Here is a 26,733-nt window from a genome sequence, read left to right as displayed (position 1 = left end):
AATGAGCCCGACATTAAACAAACGGCAAATCCCAGGATGGGCTGCGGGAGTATGATACAGATTACAGGCACCTAGTCCCTGCCTGGGGAACAGGGGAGAAGGAGAAAAAAGGACACAATATTGCAATCTGACAGCTGACGTCTTCATATAAATGTATGAATTTACATTCCAATTAGAGGAAATTTACATCTTAATCACAGCGAGCAGTGTGTCGGTCCCTCAGTTAGTGTGTTGCTACGGTAATGAGGTGGGATGCTGCTGTGCTCTCTCATCCAGACAGTGATCTGTCAGCAGACGACACCTCCCTGTTATGAGGGAGCTGCACCCTTAAATGCAACCACCACCACAATCCGGTAATATCCGTTGAAATCTGTCTTAAATACCAACAAGGTGGGAGCTGCCACCCAGGGATAATATGCCAAATACGGAGTTTGAAAAACATCAAACATATCTTAAATACAGTGCACTGAACCAGGAGTGTCTTTAACTGTCACTCAAGTGACAAGCTTTCAGTACTCTATGGCATTCCATTTCTAATTTCCATACTAATGATGGGTATATTATCTTTAATGGTTTGACTTTGTTTTATGGCATTTGAAATGGATGGTGAAGCCGTCTGTGGAATTACTGAAACATATCATGTCATCAGATCACATGCTGCTGTGGTGCTAACAAAGGCAAAGTGAATGGGTGAGATGGAAGGATTGGGAATGTATCATCAATATCCTTCTGGTCATCATTTACATCACTGTACATCATACCAGCTCAACCTCAAGCAAAGCACACAATGAGTCGGTCAGAGGGCGTGTGTGTACTTGTGGGGAGAGAAAAAAGGCAGACAAGTGCAGACAGTTGACAGGAAACAGTAAAAGTCTGCTAAAAGAAGAACTTTGTAGTTCAAGTTTCAAGTTCAAGTTTGTAAAGTCATTTTGAGGACACTTGTTGTGGTTTAGTTCAATTAGCAGACAAGAGCTGCTGGTTTGAGGTTTTGGATGTGAAACCACACAGGCACGTCTAAAGCTTAGGCAGGGTCCTTTTATAAGCTCACAACATTTAAAGAACATATGTCACAATGCATCCATTTTAATGAGTCCAGAAAAGGGACAATTTAATGAAAAGCTTCAGCATTGAAACTTTGCTGAAACAACTTCCATCCAGTGAAATCATTTAGTTGTAGAGCAGCACTGATTGCTGACAATGCAATCAGGAGGAGCAGATTAGCTACCACCACATAGGAGAGCACATAAATCAGTTTAACACAGTCCTTAGCCATCTTCACGCTTGACTTTAATACAAGGATGTGTGAACAAAAAATTGGAGGTAAATGAGGCATGGTTTCTTTATCACCTACCTCGTAGCCAATCGGGCTTCTCCCGTCAGAGACACTGCTCTAATGGCTGATATCTATGGAAGCAGCCTATTACTGGATACTGCCTGTAATTAAGACAAGTCAGATTACACCAGGCCAGTGCCTCCTCTCTGATATGTAGGCTGCCATTAAGGCCAGAAGGGTTGATGCGCTTGTACACTGCATTGAGAAAAGATAGAAGGCTCATGTGTTTAAAAAAAAAAAAAAGAAATGTTGCGTGTCCAGAGTAGGTGTCGGATGCGTCCCCAAACATCACATGGGGTGATGTGTGGGGCGTGGCTGGGATTCCACTTTAGCCTGCAGGGTGTTTGGCACTTATCTTGCATATTCTTAGCTTGCAGATTGATTCCCACAGCGGTGCTGCTGTGTCTGTGCACTTCTGTCTGACCATCCAAATGAGCTTGCCTGTCTTTTTTTTTTCTTTTTTGGGGGTGGGGGTTGGGGTTATTACAACATCTTAAAACAGGCACCAGCTTATAAAATGCCAAGCTGACTTTGTGTCTGGTAGCTGTGGAATAAAGGCTCTGAATGTAGAAAGAGCAACACTCTTTAAAAGCTCACTATGATTAAAAAAAGAGGAGTAGAGGGAGCAGCCGACAAAAGAAACAGAGTGATGGGGAGAGAGAAAGAGGGAGAGAGTTTGAGATGGGAAAGCACTTTTTTCTGTACACAGAGTGACCTTGCTAACACTCTGCCTACTCTAATATTCACCACTACACATGCTTTGGTGCACTATTCCTCGCCCATATAAGCACGCAAACCCTCCTTTCAATACACACACTACTCATTATACAATTTCACTAGCCGGTTATCCAAGACTTGCACAAGCGTTAACACTCACAACATTCAAAGCGCACACAAACACAAAGATGCTTTATCTATTGAGAGGTGCAACAAATTCAGTGTACGGATTTAATTATAATTTTGTGCATTACATGTCCTGCCTCCTTGCAAGACTTCTCTTGATGCAGAAAGCTCAAACGATGACTGCTGAATGTCAGAATGTTTTTAAGGATGTGCATCAAAGAAGGCTGTTAACTTTCATGTTTGATGAGATTTATCTGGAGAAGGATGTTCATTGGGATCTTTCATCTTGTTTAGGTAAGAAAGTAATTTCTGATATGCGTAAATTAAGACACTCAAGAAGTGAAAACTTTGATATGTGCAACACAGATATACAATATTACCATCATACCTTTGAGTGAACAAACAATACTGAATTTTTTCAAACTTTTGGACTTAGCTTGTCTTACTTTTTGTCAAATAAAGTAAAGCAATGAAACAATGTTTAGGAAACGTAAAACAAAACTAATGCAAAGGCTTCACTGTCAGGATTAAATGCATACTAAACACAGGCGCGCGCGAACGCGCGCACACACACACACACACACACACACACACACACACACACAGTGGTTGATGAAGCAAACGGACATGACGTCCCCATACAAACAGTCTGTGTAAGTGAGCGTACAACATCAGGCCATCAGATCACTTCCCTCTCCAAACATGAAGCCTTTAATAGATGTGAAACTCCAGGCCCTGGATCTTTTCACACCACTGAGTCGCAACTCACACAGAAGAACAGGAGGCAGAGGATAACAGAGCAAAAAAAAAAAACAATGAACCCGACTCCATACTGAGCCCATATATTTATGAGGGGATCAAGCACAAATGTACCTGATTTGATTCATACAAATCTTTCTAGACTTCACAGAAAATATACTTGTCTGAGGAAAAAAAAAAAAAAAAGATTCATAAGAATCCTCAGACTAACATATGGAGTAACCTTTGTGGCCTTCCGGGACTTGGGGGGTGGTGTTGGGGTTACGCGGGGGGGTCTAACGCTCCGAGGACCTTAGGCACGCTAGGGAGAGGTGAGCTGTCACCCCCCATTACGATCACTGCCTGAGCTCAAAAAGGGGGAGGGGGAGGGGTAGGAAGAACAGGCAAAAAAAAAAATAATACTGGTTCCTCGCTAACCGCCATCTAGAGCCATCCACGGGCCTCAGAACCCTCAGTCTACAACTGCCTCCTGGGAAACACTTGCACGCAAGTCCTCCTCACCCCTAGATAGCAGTGGGGCAAAATATTGTGTGTGTGTGTGTGTGTGTGTGTGTGTGTGGGGGGGGGGGGGGGAAAGGGAGGGGTTTCTGTGTGTAGAGTTGAGCTGTGTAAGCACAATGTATAGATTTTACGTAACAAAAGGACAACTGTGCATGTTTTCTTACTTGCTTCAGAGTGAGGGGATATACTGATATGCAGTTTGGTTGGGTTAAGAAAAGGAAGTGATGCAGAGAGAGAAAGAGAGAGTATCGCAAAGCAATCCTTGTTGTTATTAAAGTTTAAAATAAGGGCAAAGAAAAGGCAAGAGGTATCACAGGAGCACAATGTGATAAGACTCCCAGTAGAACTGCTTTTGGTAAGCAATAACTGACAGAATGTGTATACTTCAAAAGTACTTTTTTTAAATGATGTACAGGATGGTAGTGAAACTGCATAAAAAAAATACTGGCACGTCAGTCTGAGCACAGCAGAGACGCGACGTGTTTTAGCTTATTATGTGACATAGCATGGAATGCAATGTTATATGCCAGTGGAAAAGAAGCTTGCCTCAAATTTGACCTTTTGCTGCCTTTTGTGTGAGTTTGGGTGAGCACTGCTTAGGCGCATTCTGTTCCCCAGATCCCACTCCTAACACCCCTGTCACTCATCATCACTCATCATTGTTAGGGACAAAAGGAAAGTTTGGTTAAGCCACACACTGGAGTATTCTCCCATCCAGTGCCTCCCCCACCTTCGCACATTCACGTATGTGTGTTAGGTAGCACACACACACACACACACACACACACACACACACACACACACACACACACATTGGACAAATGCACAAAATGTTTTTCTATTTTTGCAGCATAAACACAAGACCACCGCCTCAAACATGCACCTTAATTCATGGATGGGGTTGCAAACATTTCGATAAGGCGCCATCACCTTGCCCTCTAACTTGCCTTTTGAAGTGCAGTCTTGTCCTTCGAATGGCCCTGTGACTCATCTGCTTAGTGTAATTAAAGTCTATTCAGGGCTCTATTTGTGTCCTAACTATCCTCCATCATCTGGCCAGGCCTTTCAATAGCCACCTGTGAACTCGGAAGGACAGGGACACTTGCCCTCATAAAATTCACGAGCACTGCTACATTCAACGGCCGGCAACTTTTTCTCAATGGCCAACACCACTTTAAACAACTCTGTGTTGACTGTTGGGTGAATCCTTTTTAAATACAACCATATTCACAGTAGCAGGGGTTAAGGAGCTCCTGTGATTAGCTGAAACAAATGCCTTTATAGTGTGCTTGGAGATAAAGAGAAAGAAAGAGGATCAAGACACCCAATCTGTTTTCATCAAGCAAGGACTTATTGAGGGATTGCTGACAGAGAAAGCATTTAGAGAAAAAGGCTAAGTGTCCAACTGGTCTGGCATCTCTAAATCTACTTTTTTGTGATGCAAACAAATGAATAAAGCATGAGCACACATATTCTGTTGTGAGGAGTCTAGAAATTATGGACTCCTCACAATACTACTTTCTCACTCTCCTCAATGTGGATAGGATTTCCAAAGACATTAGTCTCACGTGTAGTAGTAAGAACCGAAAAACAAGCCTTTAAAAATTTTTGACATTTGATTGTCAACCTTCACAGACATGACGAAGTGAAGTGAGTGTGTGATCTCAGAAAATGGCAGACATCAAAATTGGGGTTTACCTCCCTTAAACAAAGAAGCGTTTTTTGTCATATCCTATATGTGTCCATTCAACTCCCCTCTTTACCAAATGACGAAAAACAAAAACAAATAGTTTTTCTGCCAAACTATTGAAGAGGAAGAAGTATAATAATAATAATAATAATAATAATCAGAAAATTAGTGTGGACATCATCGCAATAGACACATTATTTGTGTTTTCAAATGTGTTCACATTAGAGAAATACATACACACACTCCTCCTCCTGACCCCCCTCAGGACACTGAGCAGTGAGAGTGTGGGAAAGTTATTTTTAGGACCCAAGCAGAGAGCCTTCCTAAGTTTGATGCTCCTGCTCTGGATCAACATTCCACCTTTGAACCACTCCGACCATGGAGCTGTTTGTGCCCATGATGGCAATTTTAACTTTCTGTGGACCAACAGCAGTGAGGGGACTGTTTTATTTTTTTTTCAAAACAGGACAACCTTTTTTTTGCTTCATCATATGTTTACTAGTTTTTATTAACAACTAAGTCTGAGTGTTTAGTGGTTTACATGGCCAAGGATCAAAAGAAAATGACGAATTGTTCTTGACTGTGAGGAAAAACAGTAGAGGTTTTGTAAAGGACGAACACATTTATCACTCTTGCAAATAAACAAATTGGTTTTAGGACTTGCACAAAAGTGCATGGACCTAAGGCAAAATTGGGAGATAACACAATAAAAAGATTCAGAAGCCAAGGATACAGTGAAGACCCAGTTTATAAGCACCAGGGGGCCTATGGTTCCCCAGTCACTACCATTATGCTAATGGCGAGCCCTTTCTGAACACACTTACACATACCCTATAGTACCACAAGACCCCATGGATGTAGGGTGGCATGCAAGTTACAGCCTCTTTTCCTTTCTCTCTCTAATGGGAGCTGAAGACAACTAGGGCTACTTTAATCAGGTCTGAGCCCAATGTAGCCAGTATAGTCTGATGGGGGCTGAGTGGTGCATGGACCATGTTAAGGGTTCACTGCTCACTGATGAAACAGCTTCACTTCCAGGGCGAGTTAAGGCAGACCACACTCTTACTCAGTCTGGCAGGAGGAGCACATATGCCCTGTTTTGTTTTCCTTTAATACTTCCTGTTTGCAAGAAACGTTTCGGCATTGCGTTGATATAGTATAGAGGGCAGCACATTTGGCAAAGTCCCAGATATTCTCTTACTGCGCTTTGACTGGGCTAACAGCAAACACAACTGCTGCTACTTTCTCTCCCTAGGCGTTTGGCAACAAAAAAAACTCATTAGGGACTGTCATAACCGGTGTCCTTAATGATTTCTGAACCTTGACTTTGTCAGAACAAGCACATCCTCCATGCCCAGAAAACTTGATTTCACATCAGATCACCTATGCCACTGTTGGGGGCCAAGTTTGCATTTCCAGCCATGAGACTCAGTGGATTCTTTATGAGATTCGGCATTTATGAAGTGGGTTTGGTTTTCTTAATCAATAGATTTAACAAACATCAGTATTTAAGGAAGTGCACACACTTACTACAACACCACAACAAACAAACCCCCAAAACATGCAAACATTTCCACCCCCCCACACACCCAAGACCCAGCACAGAGACCTTACAAGCTGGGCCTTTTCAAACACACATGCACATTTGCAGAATAGATAAAATCCCTGTTAAATAATAGATGCAAATCTGATGTATGTTGTGAATATTGTTCGGCTGAGGGGTCCGATCGCGTGCCACTGACTGGCCTACACCCGGCTCTCTCTCTCTCTCTCTCTCTCTCTCTCTCTCTCTCTCTCTCTCTCTCTCTCTCTCTCTCTCTCTCCTTCTCATACATGCACAAACCATAAGCACACCTCATTCCAAAATGCGACAGAGGCTGGTGTGCACCAAGGGAGGAAGTATAAATTATTCAATTGGAATATTATTCCAAAAGGTCCATTCTAATCTCATTGTGATTCCCAAGGCAGGTGTAGGAATTACAGGCCGATGTATGAAGAACCTAAGGATTTTTACATGCTACTAATAGGTTCAAGAAAGAAAGGCCTATTGTTTGTATTTAGTTTACTCACAGTCTGTGAATAGTTATTGTGATCCGCTAATGGAAGTAAATATTAAATGATCCGTTCAGTTCTTTCTCCATTTGAGTTTTCTTTTTTTAACATTGTTTTTTTCTGATCTTTAGTACCAAGCATTATTTCAGACATGGGGAAGCAGATATACGACAAGGCATGGAATACAAACAAACATATAAGCAAATACACAAACAAGCCCTGAGGACTGGGTCTCTGTCTAACTCATTCTGCATTCTACAATTCTTTCTTTCCCTCCCTTTTTATTTCTCTCTCAATAAAACGGTTTGGTGCCTCTGAGGAAAAGCCCTCATTTTAATTAGACCTGACCTGAGAATCACTTAACTGCTCCTCTCCGCTTATGCCTTCCCTCCTCCTCTCCAAGCCTCGCTCTGTTCGTCACATAGGTCCATTAACACCCTTCCCTCGGCACCCACAGGCTTCAACAGGGGGCAGACACAGGCGTTGTCTTAAAGACGTTTTGAGGACATGCCAAGAAACATTAACCTACTCTATACACCTCCCTCGGACTGTTATAGTTTGGCTTCCTCTTCTCCTTAAGTCTTCTTCTACTCAGCACCATCATCCTCTTCATCCCCCTTTTCTGCTATCTCTTTGCTTCCACTTAGCTTAAAAGTATACTTAGCTGGGTGATGTCAAGTTCATGTCATGTGGGATGGAAGGTCACTGGACAACATGAGATGTTTTTGTGATTGCAGAGTTGGTCATGTGAGGGTTAAAAATACAGTGCATAGTCAATCTAGGACTATATCTATTAAATTAGCATTTGATTACTTACATGAGGCATCTGTGTTTGTTTGCTATTTTGGGCAATTATTTGTGGGTGTTCAGACCAAAAACAGCTTGCATTAAAACAGCCCAGGGGCTGCGTTGGTGGGGGTGTGTTTGTGTTAGGTACCGGTAAGATGATAACATACAATTCAGGAAGTCCAATTATTTAAAAGATGAGTGTCAAGGCCTAACAGATGCCAAAACAATGCACAGCAGTGTATAATACATTGAGAAAGGTTTTTACAACTCACACAGGCAATTATTATGTCTTTCATTACGGCGGTAAACAGTAGAAAAACTATGTTCATGTTACAGCTAATCTGCCAAAAATGTGTGCTTGCATGTATTTCATTGGTGAAACTGGCGTTTCGGCAAAAGTTGAGCCAGGTTCAACTTTTGTGTTTGTAATTCTGATTTGGATGTTAATGTGAACTGTATTTAGAAGTCAGAAACTGTGAATTACAATAACCAACATCAATCAGTTGGGTATGAATCTGCCTAGGACCTTCATCATGTGTCTTTAACTGACTCTCCAATGATGACTTCAAAATGACTATGTAAGATAAAAAAAAAACATTAACATAAAACTGTTCCCAAGACCACAAAGTTGTCCTTAAAGCCAATAAATGTGTACAGACTGCACAGCCATCCAAGAGACAGAGCTCGTCAGTGACGCCTCCAAAAAGCCTGTCTAAGATAAGACTAATTTGACACAAATCCCCGTCTTATACTGTATTTGACCCTGTGACCTGCCTCTGGCACCCCAGTACCCCACAGGCACATTGCCTGTCAGTTTAAAGGGTCAAACAAAGGTAAGGAGAATGTAATTGCGTACCACTTGCATTCTTCAGACCTTCATCCTCAAAGCATCTTGCATCGTGAAAGTAGTGACAGAAGCCCGTGTCGGCTTAATATGAGCGAGTGAAAAAATTCTCGCACGCAATGCGTGACACCAACGTACATGGGTTTCTCAATAAGTATGTGCTTGTGCTGTTGCATGAATGTCAATATCTATGTGTTTGAGTAAGCAATGCTTGTGTATGTGTCTATGAGTATGTGTTAATCTTGTCTAAACACCTAACACTCCTCCACCTGCTCAGACAGAGCCATGGGTTAATTCTGGCTTCAGGCGTCATTGCTAATAACTGCTCATCAACCGCAGTTTGAACTCTTGGAAACGTCAACCATTGTCATGGTAACCTTATCAGAGAACCAACAGAACCTTGATGATTGTGCTGAGTTTGGGACTATCAAATTAGGAAAAAATGTATTAATACAAATAACTGAACACAAAAGTATGTCTTTACTGACAAAACCTATACTCTGTGTGCTGGAAAACAAATATTTTTTTTTCACATTCCTGAGGCGCTAGGTGATAGAGGTATGAGTCAAACAGCAGTTAAGAAATTAGTTATCAGCATGACTCCATGCACAGTTGGGGTGACATGTAGCTGCCTGACCCAACTGGTGAGAAGCTAGCGCTGTCAATCACCACCACATTTCAAATTAATCCAGATAGATGATGCACAAAGTGAGGCTGGATTTGCTGCATTTAAAATATGGAAAAGGAGTCGAAAGTTGAAACGCATAGCAGGAGAAGTGATCTATCACTACCACAATAAATATGTGGAAGAAGTAAGACTGTGGGCACTTCAGAAAAAGAGAATGCTGTATTATATGGCCCCAGGCAGAGGAGTCCTGTAGTTTGAGTAAATGAGGTGATTAGCTGGGATGGTGTGAGCTGTCACACATCAAACACTGGGATAAGAATCCAATCACCATCTCATGTGCCAATCAGTGGCCCACCGAGGCAGTTGACCAACAGTTCAAACACAGTATACTAGGAGCCACGTAGTAAGAGCACAACGGTAGTCCTGCATGCAAAGTAATTCACAGGTATACTGATATAACCCAATATCTGCAATGAGGCCAACATGCATACTTTTGTGACATCTCCATCTAAGATGATGTACAAATTAATGACAGCCAATCACGGTGCCGCAGAACCCAGCACGAGAATGTAATAGCATATTACAATGTGTGTTTTGATTGATTTGATGCATGTGATACAATAAAATGTTCTCTGGGAAATTCCCTGACACATTAAAATGTGTCATGGCCAAGGATTGTGATTGACAGTTTATATTATGTACTCTCTTGTGTCAACAATCGCAGCCATTTTAGAAAAAAGGTCTTCTGTGGATATCACTCTTTTAATGCTATGTGTATGAGGGCAATACAAGAGTATGGTTACCATTCAACAACAAAACTCCAATAAAGCTCCCTAAACAAGGAAGGAATACAAAGCTTGGTCTTTACAATGTGCTGCTGGGATATATGACACAGTATCTAGGCCCCACAGAGCATCATGGATGGCTCTAGGCCTCTGCCCCCTGGCCTGCCCAATACAGAGGCCTAATTAAAAGACCATTGAGGATAACCACCTTGACTTTTATGGACCATATAAATCTATACTGGAGTGGCCTATTCAGGGGGTCAGAGAAAGGAGGGGAAGCGGGCCAATACAGACAGGAGAAAGGCTTAGAAGGGTTGGTGAAGGCTGGCAGAAAATGAGAAGGGGTTGACCGTAGGATGTGAAGAAGGTTTGAGGGGTGGCCATTCCTCTCCTCCCCCTCACCTCCTGCCTGAGACAATAGGACTCACTAAAAGCCAAGGACCAGAGGGTGTGATAAGGTAATGATAATGTAATGAGGACCAATCATGAGCCTGAGCTAAGAGGAGGGCCCCTTAATTTGTCTCTAGAGTAGTAGTTCAGTGACAGATTGATTGCTCGGCGAGAGAGTGATGATGTGACACATGCAAAATGGATGCGTCTCTGACGAGAAGAGAAAGAGGATAAGAAATCATCAATCAAAATAGAAGAAATGGGAAGGCTATTCAATCCTGTGCTGTGTATATGCACTATACTCTATGTCGGCAGAGCAAACATAGCTACCCAAATTGACACTGAGTGACCTGTATACTGTGTGGAAAATGTGAAATGGCGCTCTGAGCGCACGGTCTCAACCCTGGGATTTTACGATACATATTTGAAACAATGTGTGAGGGCGACTCAAGGCTCCGGAGGCACTTTGATGCTCAGCGAGTTTTCAAAAGGACCTCTAGCATGATTCAAAATGAGCTGTTGAACTTCTGGTACGAGGTGTACAGGGAGGAAGTTGCTATGCAAGTGGCTGAGACATTGTTTGTTGCTGTGCAAGTGGATGATGTGTCATGCAAATCCCAGCTGGTGCTTGTATTGAGATACGTACTGCCAAACAATACAGTGAGAGAACGTCATTTAGAGATGGAAGTTAAGGATAAAAGATGCCTTACACCATCAAAAGTGTACCGGAGAAACTATAGTTTGGGGAAAAGTTGATCGCAGTATGATGGTGTCGCCATGCTGAGTGGGAATGTCTGCAGCACACAGACCTTGATGAAGGAAACCTATCCAAATGGCCATTTTGTGCACTGCAATGCACACAAGCTCTCACTTGGCAGCAACTGTGCTCTGCCAGGGGTGTTTTTTTCAGACCTGAGTCTGACGGCCTTCGTTACCTTCCTTTCGGGTGTCTCCAAAACTAGTTACAGCCCTCGCAAAGGCCACCAGCTGTCATGCTGCAGCTGGAGTCAGCAATGCTTTTGTTCAGTTCAAAGGTAATATATCAAACAGCAAATATGACACAGCAAACTGAAAGATTGGCCACTACAACCCAAGATGTAACAGATGAACTGGCTAGAAGAGTCACTAATACAGCACCAGTTACAAATGAGGCATGCAACATCATCATCTCACAGGCTGAGCAGTGACTTTTAAAGAGTGACCACCTTATCGCTGCTTATCTAGTTGACAGCTCTTTTTTCTCAGTTTATTTTTAGCAGCTACAGGATTTTAACTAGCCTGATGTCGTCATACTCAGATTCTAGTCAGAATATGAGTCTGATACCTCTCCATTGGGTTGTGATTATGGGGCGTGTTTCAACCGAACCAGGAAAGAAAATGCCTCTGCACTCAATTGGATAGACCTACAACCAATCAGAGCAATGGAACTCAACTCAACTGTCAACAGAACTCAACACCAATGACACGAGACGAGACGAGATGGTGTATTGTCTCGATAGCAACCACTCTTTGCACTTCCGTCCTAACTTCCGACTTTTAGACTTTTTTGTAGCTGAATATATAATTTGTTTTGTGTAAATATGAATGTGGGATAACGTTAGTGATAGTGAGATGTTTGCTACAGTTGCATTTCTAGTGATTTTATTTCTCTGATTCACTGCTTTGTTCTAACGCCGCTGGGCGCTCCCTCTCTTCAGTCTCTCTCTATCTCTCTTGACCATATAACGTTACCGTGCTTTCGGGCGGTCGTTGAGGCTCCGTCTAAAACTCTGCCATTTCAACCAGCTGTTTGTAACATAAAAATAAAATGGATTATTGATGATTCTATGTCTAGTTTATAGCTGACTTTACCAGCTGACTTCTCTGTTGGCTCTTGAAACAGGAGACGTCTCTTACGTTCTAAAACCAGGCTCTGCGACTTGAACAGCAAAGTCGCAGAGACACCAGGCATCAGCTGGTTTGAGTCGAGCTGAGATGGGCGGTTGAGGATTTTAAAATGAATGCGCTGTCGATATCTTCTATAACAGACGCGATGGCGGAATCTACACATCTCAATTCTCCAGCAGCAGCCACCTTTGTTGTAAATTAATTCAACCCAAGCGCTCTTTGGTGACGTGGTTGATTACGTTACTTTTGATCATCTGTCCATCATCATATAAAGCCCGCCCTGACAATCTGATTGGTCCGAACAGCTCTTGTTCAAACATAGTTGCTCCACAACAGATCAAGTCCAGACCGAACTTCCCAACCTCAAATGTTGTGGGCGGGGCTAAGTTCGGTGGGCATCCAGGCTAGATTTTAACACCAGAATCATTGAAAAGGTTTCTCAGAGGACAAACTGCCTCTGAGAAAACAAACTGCCGTGCCGTTGTTGAGTGAAATATTTTGTTTATTTTGTTGTTATAGCATAGTATGCATTTGCAATCTGATTACATCAGGTTACTTTTCTAATACTTATGGCTAGACATTATGGTGAAGGCTTAGTGTGAAACTTAATGCTGCTGAACGGTTTAATAATGTGAATAGTGACTTTTATTATTTGCCTTTATTCATGGGGATACTCTCCCTTTTCCCCAGTCCTCTTCTGCTCTCCTCCCTCTTGCATTCAGTTCAAACATACATCTGCGCCAAATGCCACTCCTATTCACCTCCTATTGCTATCATTCAGTGTGCAAGCAGTGTTAATCTATCACATTGCCTCATTTTGCCTAATCCTGCAGTGTCTTGTGGTTATGCTGTAGAGGAGTCAAAATATAATTGACTCATTTTTGGACAATATGTCAAATTGTCAAATCTGTCTAGTTGTTTGCCCACCATTTAAACCACCACTAATCACACTGCCATTCAAATGAGCTTATAGGCTACAGTATAAAGTAAAGTGGCTGTCTACTGCTCGTTTTGTCTCAACAGGTCTTGGTTGTTGCCAGCTGGGTAATGAATGAACAGTGACCTTCCAGACAAAGTAAGCAGCACCTACCGTACACAGCTTGTTCCCATGAGAGCTATTGTGGCTTAAAATGTTTCTGATAGTGCAACAATAGTTTGTTGTGATTGCTTCATTTTTGTCTGTCATGGATGGCTGGGGACATGTCCATGTATTAATATCTTGACTGGTGATTAATTCATACTCCTTTAGTTTCAGTTTATTAAAAATGTGAACTATACCTTTGACTTAAACTGCCACCAGTATTTTTTCATTGCATATTTATGAATATAAATAGACATTTTTCTCACTCTGTTGCCTCTTGACACTATACTGGAGTAAGTGTGGCTGCAACAGTGTATAATCAATAGCTTCACCTTTGATGTTGACACCCAATAGTTAAAACAGGCTGGCAGAACTAACGCGAGAGACTTGTTATTATCATCAACACTTAATTTCAGCACTGCTATGAACACAATGAATGGGAACAAATGTAATGGTTTCCTAATAAATAATTACTTATCTAAATTCAGCTCTTGTTTTAGGTTAATGGTTACATGGCAAGTTACAAAAAACACATTAGCGTAAAACACACTATAACACTATGTTTTGTTTAAGAACACACCCTGGCATATGCTAAGTAACCTTGACAACTTACCTCAATACTGAACTGTTTTCTCTTGAGCTTAAAGGCCAGGTCCTTGTGGTCAGGGAGTTTACTCGCCAGACAGTTCAGGTGAGGTACTTGGCGTACATGTAGAAGACCTGTGAAGGACAGTGAAAGCAGATTAAAACTGAATGGGTTGAACAGTGCATAAAAAAACTACAGTAAAAATTCAAGCAAGATATTCCAGTCCTATCCACAATGTGCATGTTTTATGTTAAACTGTGCCAATACAAAACAACCTAGACAAAGTTTTGTGCTTCCTTTTTAAAGTGTAAAATCTTGTTAAAATAATGCAATTTACAGAGGATTAGGATTCTCTGTCCAAAGTTTTCTCACGCTTGTTTTACACATAAATCCGCCTGCTGAATCCAAAATGCTGGATTAAAAGAATTATATTTTTTAAATGTTACACAAAAATCAATGTTACATTTTTCCTTATTTGATCTGAAGAAGATGGAACTGTGCTTGTCTACTTGGACAGGCATTAACAAACCAGTAATTTTTATAGATATCTACATTTGTACTACGCTTCATAATTACAGTAGGTAAACTCCACTGACCAGAAACTACAAACATGGTGGGATTGCAGTGAAATAAAATGTATCACTGTTAGACAACACTACCAAATAATTACTTGTTACCAGATATCTTTAACAATTTCCCCATGTATTCATTGATACTCTTGATTCTACTCTTCATTTCCCTACAGGCTGGGGCATTGGTGTATTTTAAAGGAAATATGCCAATTAAAGGGCACATTAGAGCAATGAGGGACAGAAAGTAAGCATACAAGTTTGGGATTCCTGCAAAGGATAAAAGGAAGGCAGATTTTTTTACTCTTTGTTTCTCTTTTCCTGGCATCACAAAGTTACATTTTCATAAAACTGGAAAAGTACTGTAGAAGTGGGGTTGTATAAATGAGCGTGAGAGAGAAAAGAAGAGATCGAGGGAGTAATGGCGAAAGGGAAACAGACAGAGAAAGTGGGGGATGGTGGGTTCTCTCCTCTGTGCACTTGGGTGATTTCCCCTTGCCTGATTTGCAGTGACAGGCTTCCCAGCATGCTTTGAGCAGCCCTGAACTGCTGCCGCAAACATGCACGCACGCGCATCCGCACGCACTCTCACACTCGTACCAGATGCGTTTGCACTCATGAACACACATCAAAACAATCATGCACATAAATGTATTTCATAACCCAACCAGAATTTCTCTGGCTGGTTAAACAGAGGGCAAATATATTCTTGAGCAAAAAATTCAAATATTATTAATTGCAAATTCCAATCAACATTTTTGTACTACAAAATGATTTAAAAAAAAAATGATGCACTGAAACGGTCATACTTTCAATGTGTTTACATGCCACCTGCCTTTACAGTGCAGAGGAATGTGATAACTATGGGATGTGCTATCTAAATAAAAGATGCTGTTGCCATTGAATGTTTTTACTCCTCATCCCTTCATCTGTCACAACCGGGGCTGTCTAACCCGAGGAAGGGAGGGAGGGGGTAAATGAGAGGAAAAGCGCAAGAGTGAGTCGGAGAGTTCGAGAGGCACGGCTAAAAATACCTGACTCGCTTAAACTGACCTTTATGCACAAAGAGTGTGATAGAAAAGGGGGAAGCAAACAGGAGAAAGAGGGAATGGTAAAACCGTAAAGAAGAAGTGATGGTGGGGACCGAGAGAGCAGAGATAAACTATGTTGCCCCCCTCCCTTTTTTCGTTTCTGTCTCTCCAATCGTCCCTTACCGGTGTCCTCTTCCCCTACTGAAAGCCTTGCCCTCCATTTATTAGCACAGCATGTTGGCCACAGAGACATTGAGCGAGGGATGGAGAGATACAGGCAGAGAGGAAGAGAGAGTGATGGTGAGAATATCGATTCCCCAGTGTTGGTTTGCTCTGCTCCAGAGCCTCAGGGGTATGGGACTGGGGATGGAGAGGGGGCGAGGCGAGAGGGAGAGAGGCTCTGCTGGAGGGGGGGGGAGGCAGGGATGAAGGGGGTGAGGGTGCGAGGGAGAGGGGGTACAGCGTGGCAGCTGAATCCCCCCCGGCCTGTCTACTGAGGAGCACGTCTGATTGAGCAGCAGCACACTAACACGCACTGACAGCCTGGCCTGCAAGGGGGCTGCCCTGCCTCCATCCACAGCCCAGCCCCAGCCTTAATGCACTGCTTGTGTGTATGTGTGTGTATTTGATGGAAAAGAGACAGAAAGATAGGCGAGTGTGTGTGTCTCTTACCATGGTAATCTTTGTAGAGTGGGTTGGTCTCTCTCTCAGAGCCTTTGAATGATTCCAGGGCTATGGCATTGTCACATAGCCTGGTTATGCTGCCCATTAGAGCTCTGTCCTGTAGGGTCGAGAGAGTGAGTGAGAGGGAGGGAGGGAGGGCGAGAGAGAGAGAGACCGAGAGAGAACCATGAGCAGGTAATTAAAAGCCTCCTGACGGGCCATCAGTGTTGCAATTAAATTAGGTCATCATGTCCCGTGGCCAGGTCATTTGTGGCAATGGCTTAGGTGAAGGTGATGAGGTATAGAGGGGAAATAGCCCTAATAGGGGTTACACAGGTGATGTCAGGGCAAGCAAATGGACACACACCTTACATCAGGCATACAAAAGTTACATGGGAACGTCAATGGCAACACACTATTTTACGTCATCAAACAAAGTCTCACATTTGGTGCACAAACCTGCACACAGCAGGGGAGGAAAAAGGGGAAGTGAGGGAAAGCAGCAGAGGCTTGATGGGGAGAGCTCCCCCTACTGGCTAGGTCAGTGACTTGACAACAAAGACCACACACCAGGGGCGAATACAGTAGATAGAAAGAATGAAGGAGAAATATACAAAAGGGTGGAGGCAGAGGGTAAAGAGAGAGGAGGGGAGAGAGAGGGACACTGGGATGGAGGGAAAGAGGGAGTCCTGCATTATTAATCCCTTTGCCTCTTGAATCATTCACATCCTTCTCTCTGTGTTGGCTACCACCGCCTAATGCAGTTTTCATGCCTTCATGTCTTTTCCCCACTCTTTCTTCTTCCTTTTCATTTTTGTCCTACTTTTAAAGTATGCATATTCCCCTACCTAGTCAGTACCACCAGAACTTAAAAGGGTATGTGAGGTCACTCAAATGCAGCAATTAAAATCAGTTTTAGTGTAATTCAAAACACTAATGGTACAGTATAGCCAATAGTGTCTGTACGAGAGAGAGGGTCTGCAAAAACTTTATCAGTGCGAGTCTGTAATTATAATAACTCTTCTGTGCTTACTTAAATACAAAGATGAGGCTCCTTGGCAAAGACTCAAAAGTTTAAAACTCAGATGAATCCAAAGTGTCCACAGAGCTGCTGAGTACAGTGGCAGAAGGGCAGAATGACGTCAGCAAGACATGCACGTGCTCCACAGCTAGTTGAGTTTAAGGAGGTGTACATCTTTTTTGAAAATGTTATTTATAATTGATAAGGGGCTCAAACAAGAGTCACTTCAGTTCTGCAATGAAAGTCTATGCTGGCTCAATTAGCTCAGATTCCATCAGAGTAAATCCTTTGAACACCCTATGCCTCAGCTGAACATCACTGACTGACTGTCATTAGGTGGGTAAACCCCGGTCCCTTCATGTAACCAGTTACTGATAAATCCCAGTTTTATCACAGTTGCTTGGCTCAATGGGTTTTATTTGGCAGAAGTTTATCTAAAAAAAATATGTGATTTCAACTGGGAACAGAGGGACAGTTTCTCAATTAAAAGAAATCCAAAAAAAAGTTATTAATTTATCTAACGCAATGTCCTCATTTAGGATCCTAGTGGCCTGAGGGTAGAAGCTCCTCCTCAGCCTCTCGTTGCTAGCCTGGTGTATCCGGTACCTTATTCCCGACCTCAACGTGTGGTTTGTAGTGCAGTGCCTTGTGTAAATATCCTTTAGCCAGGGTAGGGCATCACCTATTGTATTTCAGCCAAACAAACCACTCTTTGCAGGGTCTTGCGATCCAGTTCGGTGCCATTTCCGTAATTGGCAGTGATGATCCCCGTCAGACGCTCTTGATGAGGCAGGAGTAGAAATTCCTTTGTATCTGAGGGGATACCCGAAATTTCCTCAGGTGTCTAAGGTGAAATTATTATCTGCCTTGCCTTTCTCACCACTGAGTCTGTATCCAGCACCAGGGTCAGGCCGGCTCCACCAAGGACCAAGTTCCCTGCTTCTTCCGAAAGTCCACTATCATGTCTTTACTCTTGCTGACATTCATGAATATGTTGTTGTCCTGACATCAGCTCGTCAGGACCTCTACTTATTTTAGGTAGGATTTTTATTACCGTCTGTGATCAGGCCCACCACTGCTGTGTTGTCAGTAAACTTGATGATGGTGTTGGAGTCGAAAGTTGCTACACAGTCGTGTGTGTACAGGGAGTACAGCAGGGGGCTCAAAACACAGCCCTGGGGTGCTCCGGTGTTAAGGATGAGGGTGGAGGTGTGTTCGCTCACCCTCACCACCAACCACAGTTATCATGATGATTATAGGGTTACATGCCCTGGTTTAAAACTTGCGATGTAAAATACAAACATTTTTACAATTCAAAATACTAAAAGACTGATTGAGATGGACAAACTACCGTTGGAAATTTGCAATTACCTTCCACTAACATTAGCAATAAGGTCAGCCGAGTTATCAGGATTTTAATCAAACAACTGAGTCTATCAAAATGATGTTTAAGTTTGTTATTTCACAAATATTTTATGAGAAATTATTTGTTTCAGTCATTTTTCAAGCAAAAATGCCAAACATTTGCTGGTTCAAGCTTTACAAATGAGATAATTCTTTGTTATATGTGATAGTAAATAAAACATCTTTAGGTTTTGGACAGTTTCCCATGGCTTTTGGCACTGGGAAGTTGTCACGTTGTTTTTCATTATGTTTTGATATTTTATAAACTAAACGATTATTAATGAAAATTATCAGTATATTAATCATATCATATAATCGTTAGTTGTGGCCCTATATTTAATTGACTAAAAGCAAACAAAAGATAAGTAAAAGATATCCGTTTTTAAACAAAAACGTATTAGTGTGGATGTAGCCTGAGTCTAAATATTTGCATAGGTCAGGACACCACTCAGGGGGACAAGGGCTAGGGGTAAGACGAAGGGGTAGGAGTAAGACAGAGAAATGGGATTCAGCCTTAGTCTGAGCAGCAGGCGAGGTGTGTATGGATATATTTTAGGAAGACAGTGTAGTTTGTGTTTGTGCGTGTTTACTTGTGGGGATGGAGATGGTGGCAGGAGATAGTATGATGGAGGAGGACCAGGCTATGACAAGCCTAATTAATGTTTCAGATGGACTGTGGCACTGGGCTGCTGTGAGGAGGCTTTCAGTGAGTTGCTCAACTTCCCAAGCTGCTCAATAATGGATAGAGAGTCCAGTGCGGTCTCGGCCAGCTAGCCCACTGCTACTAGTCTAGACAGTCTTCCAAAGGCCACACGCCATTAACTAAGCTAATTATCTAAGCAAAGATAATGGCAGAATGAAGCTCTGCTAACATATCAACACTTAAAAAATACCAGACACTGTTGTCAGTAACTTAAAATGAGCAGCCTGCACACCTTGGTCACCTCAGCTGATCAATTAGAATCTTTTTTTATGACAACACCAAGTGTGATTAAACTAATCATAAGGTCAATTCATAGATGCCCATTTTAACAGCCTCTCATTACCTCCACGTTGGCTTAGTCACCCAACACCTGATTCAATCCAAAATGTCCCCCTCTCCTCTTCTTCCCTCGCTCATTCACTTCACTCCCCAGGGTGGGGAAGAGGGAGGGGACAGATTAAGGGTTTGGAGGCTAGGCCAGAGAGGGACAGGGGGACTGCTCCCACCACAGCTGACATCTGCTAGTTAGCCACTCTACCTTTCTTGACTAGGCCAAGGCCGCTGTGCACTGAGCATATAGGCTTGGAGCCAGAGCATGTTGTGACAACACAGCTGTTCTGAAAGTTAAGCATCGACCTATATCTTTCTATAACGGATCAGATGCAGCTTTCATGCTGTTGTGTATGAGGACTATAAGGAAGAAGGGTGTTTTAAGTGTAGGCAAGATAAAACATTTTAGTAGAAAGTCTCAGATGGCTTTTCTGGTGAGTGTGCTTCTATGGTCGACTGTCTGGGGGAGGGCTGTGGTTTGCCATATGCCTCAGCAGATGACTCCACCTTCACACTGAGAGGCCAGACTGTACACAGACGCATGCGCCCCCCCCCCCAAAAAAAAAAAAAAAACCCACACACACACACACACACACACACACACACACACACACACACACACACACACACACACACACACACACACACACACACATCTACAAGGAGAGATATTTATTTTGCATACTCAAGCACATACTCTTATTGTGTACAGCTTCAAGTAATTAAAAGCCCAAACAAACAAACATAGATTTAGAAGCCTTTGAATGAAGTGTGCACTCGACTGGGTCTGTTGGGGGAGCGATGCATGAGGAAGAGGCCCCCGCGCAGGCCTGACTCATACCAGGGTGACACTGGACCACAGGGTCAAGAAGAGGCCTCACTACAAAAGACTTCAAACTTTGTTCCCCATTAATAAACAAGACAAAGAAAAAGCACATGGGCCAAACATCAACCCACGCACAAAAAACCCTAACTGCCTATTATCTGTAAATTCAAGTCAATTCAACGTTTATTATTTATCCCTCTGGCGGCAATTTAAAGTAAGTGGTTTAGGACACAAAAGAGGAGCAAATACAAAGAGGTGAAGAAGAGAATAAAGCAGAACACACTGCAGTTATGACATGTAAACCTTGCACATCACAGTATTCTTTGTACATATACTTATACTTATATTGTTTATAACTATACTTATATTGTTTAATATTCCATCTAGAGAATGTGTGACGTGCACCAACAACACCAAAACAAATTCCTTGTATGTGTTAAAAAAACGTACTTGGCAATAAAACCCTTTCTGATTCTGATTGCAGTACCACACATTCCAGAAACTAATGACAAACTGTTGTGAACTAATTAAAACTATCATAAAAACTGGACACATCAGTTATACAATAGGTCAGCAAGTAATTGCTAATCAGATAAATTGTATTCTAAGTGCATGTTGATGCTTATGAACTGTGCCGAGTTCTCGTGTGTCAAAAATTGTCTTACCTGGATGAGATGTGAAGGCACAGTAACTACTGCAACTGACAGCGATGACCTCAGCAAAGCACGCAGTCCATAGAGAAAGGTAGTGAGAGCGTGGCCATTTCTAGGGTTGTCATGGCAACACAGGTCATCACCCCACAGAGCCGAGCCAAGAGAGTGAAGCCCAATTCGCAGGATGTTACGTGACTTTGACTATAAGAAAGAACAAGCAAGAAGAAGGGGTCAGGCAAGTCATGAAAATATGTAATTTTCTACAGAAGCACACACATACTAATGTAGTGACAGAATTTCATTTGATTTCAAGTTCTCCCAGTGCATTTGAAGATTAACAATCTGTTGTCTGGTTTTGGATTATTTTGGAAAGGTGCTGTTTTGGGTAGTATTCCCAAACTCTGGGAGAGAGAAACTGGACAGTCTGCTTACCAGCACAGACGATTGGAACACAGTGCCCAAACGTGACTGGACACAACTGCCCAATCACAGAGGCCATCTGACACATGCACAATGGACCTGTCAGACAGGCTTCCAATATGGCCGCCACCCAGAAACCCCAGCACATTCTTGGCACAACAGCGATGCTCTGCAGCCAAGGGGGCCTGGGTAAGGGTGGAGGGCCTTCTCTTGAAACCCCCCACCCCACCACAACAGATCAACAGTAACCCACCCTCACGAAAATGGAGAAAAAGTGGCCAAACATTGGTGGGAAATATATCACTGAAACTGAGAAAATGGAGGACCCTGTGAGAGGTTTTTAACCTTTCCTACAATTACCTTTTATCTAGGGTTTCTTCAGGATGGCTCCTGATTACTGAGGTGAGAGCCAAGAGTGATTAACTGGCCTAAAATCTGCTCACTTTTTTCCTTTTTTTCCAATCTCTCCTCTCTTTGATCCCTCCCCCTACATTATTTCTACCCTCCCAAAATCTCCTCTACCCCACTCCCCATCACTTCCTCTCCCAACAGTATGACCTAAGCTTCGTTTGGATCTGGATCAGAATCACAGGCATCTAAGAAAAATAAACCCCATTGTTTCTAGGAGTTTTTCACAGTTGGCTCATAGTTTCCCAAAGGAGGGCTCTCACACCACACTTTACATTCATCCTCCTCTACACTATTCAACATCACTGCTGAATCACTATACCTTACTATACTTGAGCATTAGTGCTGTGTGTGTTTGTGCTTTTGTCATTATTAGATATGCCCTTTCTTTGTTTAACAGCCTTTGCCTACATAGATCTTAGGGGCCACAGAATTAGAATTCTATTTCTATGTCTGCAGCCCAGCAGGGGGGAACTGTGGTAACACGACTGTTGCTGTGGCATCAAAAGGAGAGGCCAAACTTAACTCCTATAGTTTAGCCTATAGAAAAATCAGGGAACAGTGCCAGTTGAGTCAAGCCAAGGACCAGAGGCCAGCCATATAGACTACAGCCAGCCTGGGACACAACCTAATCACCAGCCAATCTCTGCAGAGACTCATAGTCCTGCTGCTGCCCCTGTCCCACTCATCTCAAAAGACTTGAAAAATACGCTCTGGGAGATTCATCCCTGTTCTTATCTCTTGTTTACATAACACAGTTTATATGAAATCTACATTTTGTTACCAGTCCATAATGGCAGATTAACAAATAAACATATAAACTCACACACACTGACTATCACCCATACTGGGCATTCTTGTGCCAGTGCCCATGTCGCTCTGTGCCGAACTGCATTCCTGGACTGTGCCAACAGCATGTCAGGCGGCCACACTGCTTTAATGATGTCAGCAGTTAATCTGGCGTGTGAGTGACAGCGCTCAGGGAGAGAGGGTGGGGGGTACTGGAGGTAAATCCTGTGTGTGAGTGACAGGCTGAAGAGGTGGCTCCAGGTGACGAGCAGTTGGGTCACTGAAAGTAGGTGAATAAGGCGTGGGAGGCACGCACGCGCACACACACACACACACACACACACACACACACACACACACACACACACACACACACACACACACACATATATACTGTATATATACATATATACAGGCACATCACAGTGTTAAGAGGATTACACTAGGTCCTGTGGGAAACAGACGGGGCCATGGCTGTTTCTGGCATTCTGTAGAGGACTGATGATTATTAAAAAGATGTATGTCAAAGGTAAGACTCACACAGCTGGGACACACAGGTGAGGCCAACCTGAGCAGGTGACAGAGATGTAAGCATACTCATGAGAAGTGGTGGTTGGAATGTGACAGAAGAGCTTGGGGTCACAGATGGAGTTCTAGTATCTCTGTTTTAAAAATGCTCCTCTAATGCATATCACACATAATAATTTAAATGCACAATAGTTTGACTGGGCTCATTGTAATTAGTGAGGCTACAAACAGACATTTGCAACACAAACACATGAGCACCAGCAAGTCAAAGAGTTCACATTTACTGACATTTAGTGCATAAAAAGAAAGAATATGCACCAGCCTTTTGTGTTGCATCACTGCTAGCGGCAGTTTACTGCATGCCTACTGCATTTCTGCAATGGTTTTCGTGAATCAGAGAGCCAAAACCAAATCCACAAACACTGGGAGGAGACCAGATTAAAAACATTGGATTTGATTATGGGAATTAACATGTGTGATCAAATTGGACTGGTGTGTTTTGTTAGTAATATAGAGTCAATTCAATAAACAAAACCAATGCCATTTTACTCTTTACTTACTCTAACTCAACCGGTTGAATGGGTTGTCGTGGTGATCACTCATAACATGAAGAGATTGGTGGCCTGAAGTCATGGGACAATTTTTCTTGTTCAGCTGTACTGCCTGCTATTTTAGCTGCAAATGTGTACTAATAAAGTCACAGTGTGATTGCTGTTTGGTAAAAGTTGATGTGCTTAAAATGGTTTGACAATTGGAGATACAAATTTCAAGAAAATTGTAGTTGCAGAAAATATGTGGCAAAAATCCTCTAAATTCAGGTTGAAAGAAACAATTGCAAAGCAGTCATCCACTTCTGGTTCTTACCATAGGGGCTGCTACATCAAAGCCCTCCCTGTGTATGACCTCTTGAAGTGACTTCAGCAACGCAGAGTAGGACTCGGGCATAGTACTGAAAAGAGCACAGGGCAGAGGAGAGAGTGGAAATAGTGGAGGAGACAACCAGAAAGAGAACACAAAAAGGTTACTTAGGACATGTAAACTGTAATTGAAACCATTTTGATAAAACTGGGCCAAGCCTTTCACCGCAGTAGCTTAATCCTATACGACTACAGCATGTTCCTCCTGACTGTGCTTTTCTGGAAGCACTGAAGCAGACAGATGATCCATATCAAGAGATCCAATTAATTTATTTGGTTGATTAAATTACAACATGACTGGTTCTCTGTCAGCTCCCTGAGGATCTGATTGTGCCGAGACAGACAGACAAACAGACAGATGAGACGTGCATATGCACAAACATACACACAACAAAGACGATAAGTGAGAAGGAGGGGGGGATTAATGGGCTGATATCTAAAATTAACAGGGAACAGCATTTTGGTGTTTAATCAAGGGTAAGATGTGCACTTCTGACAAAGGGCATACAATACCATCGGAGCAACATTTAGCAACAGTCAAGCAAATGTTAACCCCATCTTTTTACACAGGTCCCTCAACTTAAGAACGCCCCACCATTGTAATGACCACTCTGTAGAGAGTCACAGTGGGCTGCTATGTCAGTTGTCAATTCGACCTACAGGCTACAGAAGCTGATACACATGGATTGGTCACACGCCAATAGCCCTGCATAAAGAACAGTAATACACACTGATTACACTTGCGCCAAGTACATCTATGTACTCTATTTCAGTTATTTAGCCCAACAATGGTGCCTCCTGACCCCGCTGGGGCTAATGATAGAGCTGGTTTGGTGAAAGAGGGACACCTACCCTCCTTGGCCTCTCTGCCCATGCCCCGGCTCTGAGGTAGGGGGCTGGGATGGTTTGACATGCAGTTGAGCAGGAGGTTGCCTCTGGTTGGCAGCCATTGTGTGAGACGGCATTGTGTTTTAGCTACCCCTACTGAGCACCCCTCATTCAGGTACCAAAAAGGTCTAGGTGCTTAGCTACAGGGGCTAGTGCGTCTGCTAATTAGGATCATACACAGGGAAGCTTCTTTATCTCGGTGTTCGTCTTTCAGCGAAGGAAGAAAGGAGGAGAGAAGGGGGATGCTTGGTCTTAAACAACAGGATCTGTATCACCTAGAGAGCAATTTGTGCCAATTATGCCTTCAAGTGAAACGGAGCAATTTAACAGCTAGGGTATCAACATGGGGCTGTGGACACGTGCAAGGGGGAGTAGCCTGCTTAGTAGTTTGTGTGGTATATGTGTGTGTGTAATATGCTGAGTGTGTGTGTGTGTGTGTGTGTGTGTGTGTGTGTGTGTGTGTGTGTGTGTGTGTGTGTGTGTGTGTGTGTGTGTGTGCATGTGCGTGTGCGTGTGCGTGTGTGTGTGTGTGTGTGTGTGTGTGTGTATAGGGGCCTGGGGGTACAATGGTGCGGTGCAGGTGTAGTTTCCTGCTGTCAAAATGTCTGTAAGATCTATAACCGATTCAGACGCCACAACAGTACCACCATGTCACTCTTACTCCCTACACTTCCACACAACGCTGCAAACATCAATGGAGAAGATATTTGATATGTTTTGAAGTGATATTTAGTAAAATACCGAATGCTGACCCCTTCATGGTCTACACAATATATACTTTAAACTGAATATCCACAACATTTAATGTGTTTGCATTTGTGCTCTGTTAAACAGTCTCTGTTTGCTGAAATAAAGAAAGAGGGATTCTATAAAGCCTCCTCCACATCCTCTGTGCTCCAGATTGCTGTATTTACCCAGTGTGTGTGCCTTCGTGTGCCCTTGTGTGTTCAACAGCACTCTCTGAGTAAAGAGCCTGCGTGACCTCTGAACCCTAAATACACTCAACGCAGGAGAAATCAAACAGACACTGAGCAAACAAGACCTATTTAAATAGACATACACAACCTTTCCAAGAGGCTGAATGTCTTAGGCCAATGGCAAGCTACTCAGAATAGAAGATAAACCAAGCTGTTTTTTAAACTGATTTGTATAAGCTTTTAAAGGTTAAAAATACTGATATTTCAAAATTAATAAAAATTTCATTTAAGCATGATGAAAACTGTGGATGCTTAGATTTCAGCTGTAATGATTAATATTGTTTCATATTTTTAAGCAATTTAATGAATCTCAGTAACTATACAAAACAAAGAAATTGTACTACTGTACTTTATTTGCTGAAACAACTAATTGATCGATTAGATGATCTACAGAAAATTAATCAGCAACTATTTCGATAACTTTTTAATCATTTAAAA

General features: G+C 42.6%; 1 protein-coding gene across 3 annotated transcripts in view; it reads right to left on the bottom strand.

Moving 5' to 3' along the window:
* Nucleotides 1-26,733, bottom strand: part of elp4 (elongator acetyltransferase complex subunit 4) — a 57,165-nt gene that overhangs the window by 16,612 nt on the left and 13,820 nt on the right. For all 3 annotated transcript variants that reach the window (XR_004896859.1, XM_035999409.1, XM_035999410.1), the window contains exons 6-9: nucleotides 24,378-24,462; nucleotides 21,381-21,569; nucleotides 16,441-16,549; nucleotides 14,196-14,302 (exon numbers count right to left, since the gene is read on the bottom strand). Coding sequence is in view for 2 of the 3 variants with exons in the window: in XM_035999409.1 (XP_035855302.1) it covers nucleotides 14,196-14,302; nucleotides 16,441-16,549; nucleotides 21,381-21,569; nucleotides 24,378-24,462 (490 nt within the window). In the remaining variant the exon portion in view is untranslated. The remainder of the gene's footprint in view (nucleotides 1-14,195; nucleotides 14,303-16,440; nucleotides 16,550-21,380; nucleotides 21,570-24,377; nucleotides 24,463-26,733) is intronic.

Source organism: Sander lucioperca, chromosome 3 (assembly GCF_008315115.2).
Source record: "Sander lucioperca isolate FBNREF2018 chromosome 3, SLUC_FBN_1.2, whole genome shotgun sequence".
Classification (NCBI taxonomy): domain Eukaryota; kingdom Metazoa; phylum Chordata; class Actinopteri; order Perciformes; family Percidae; genus Sander; species Sander lucioperca.
Note: the sequence above shows the minus strand (reverse complement) of the source record. Positions and strands in the feature narration are given on the sequence as shown.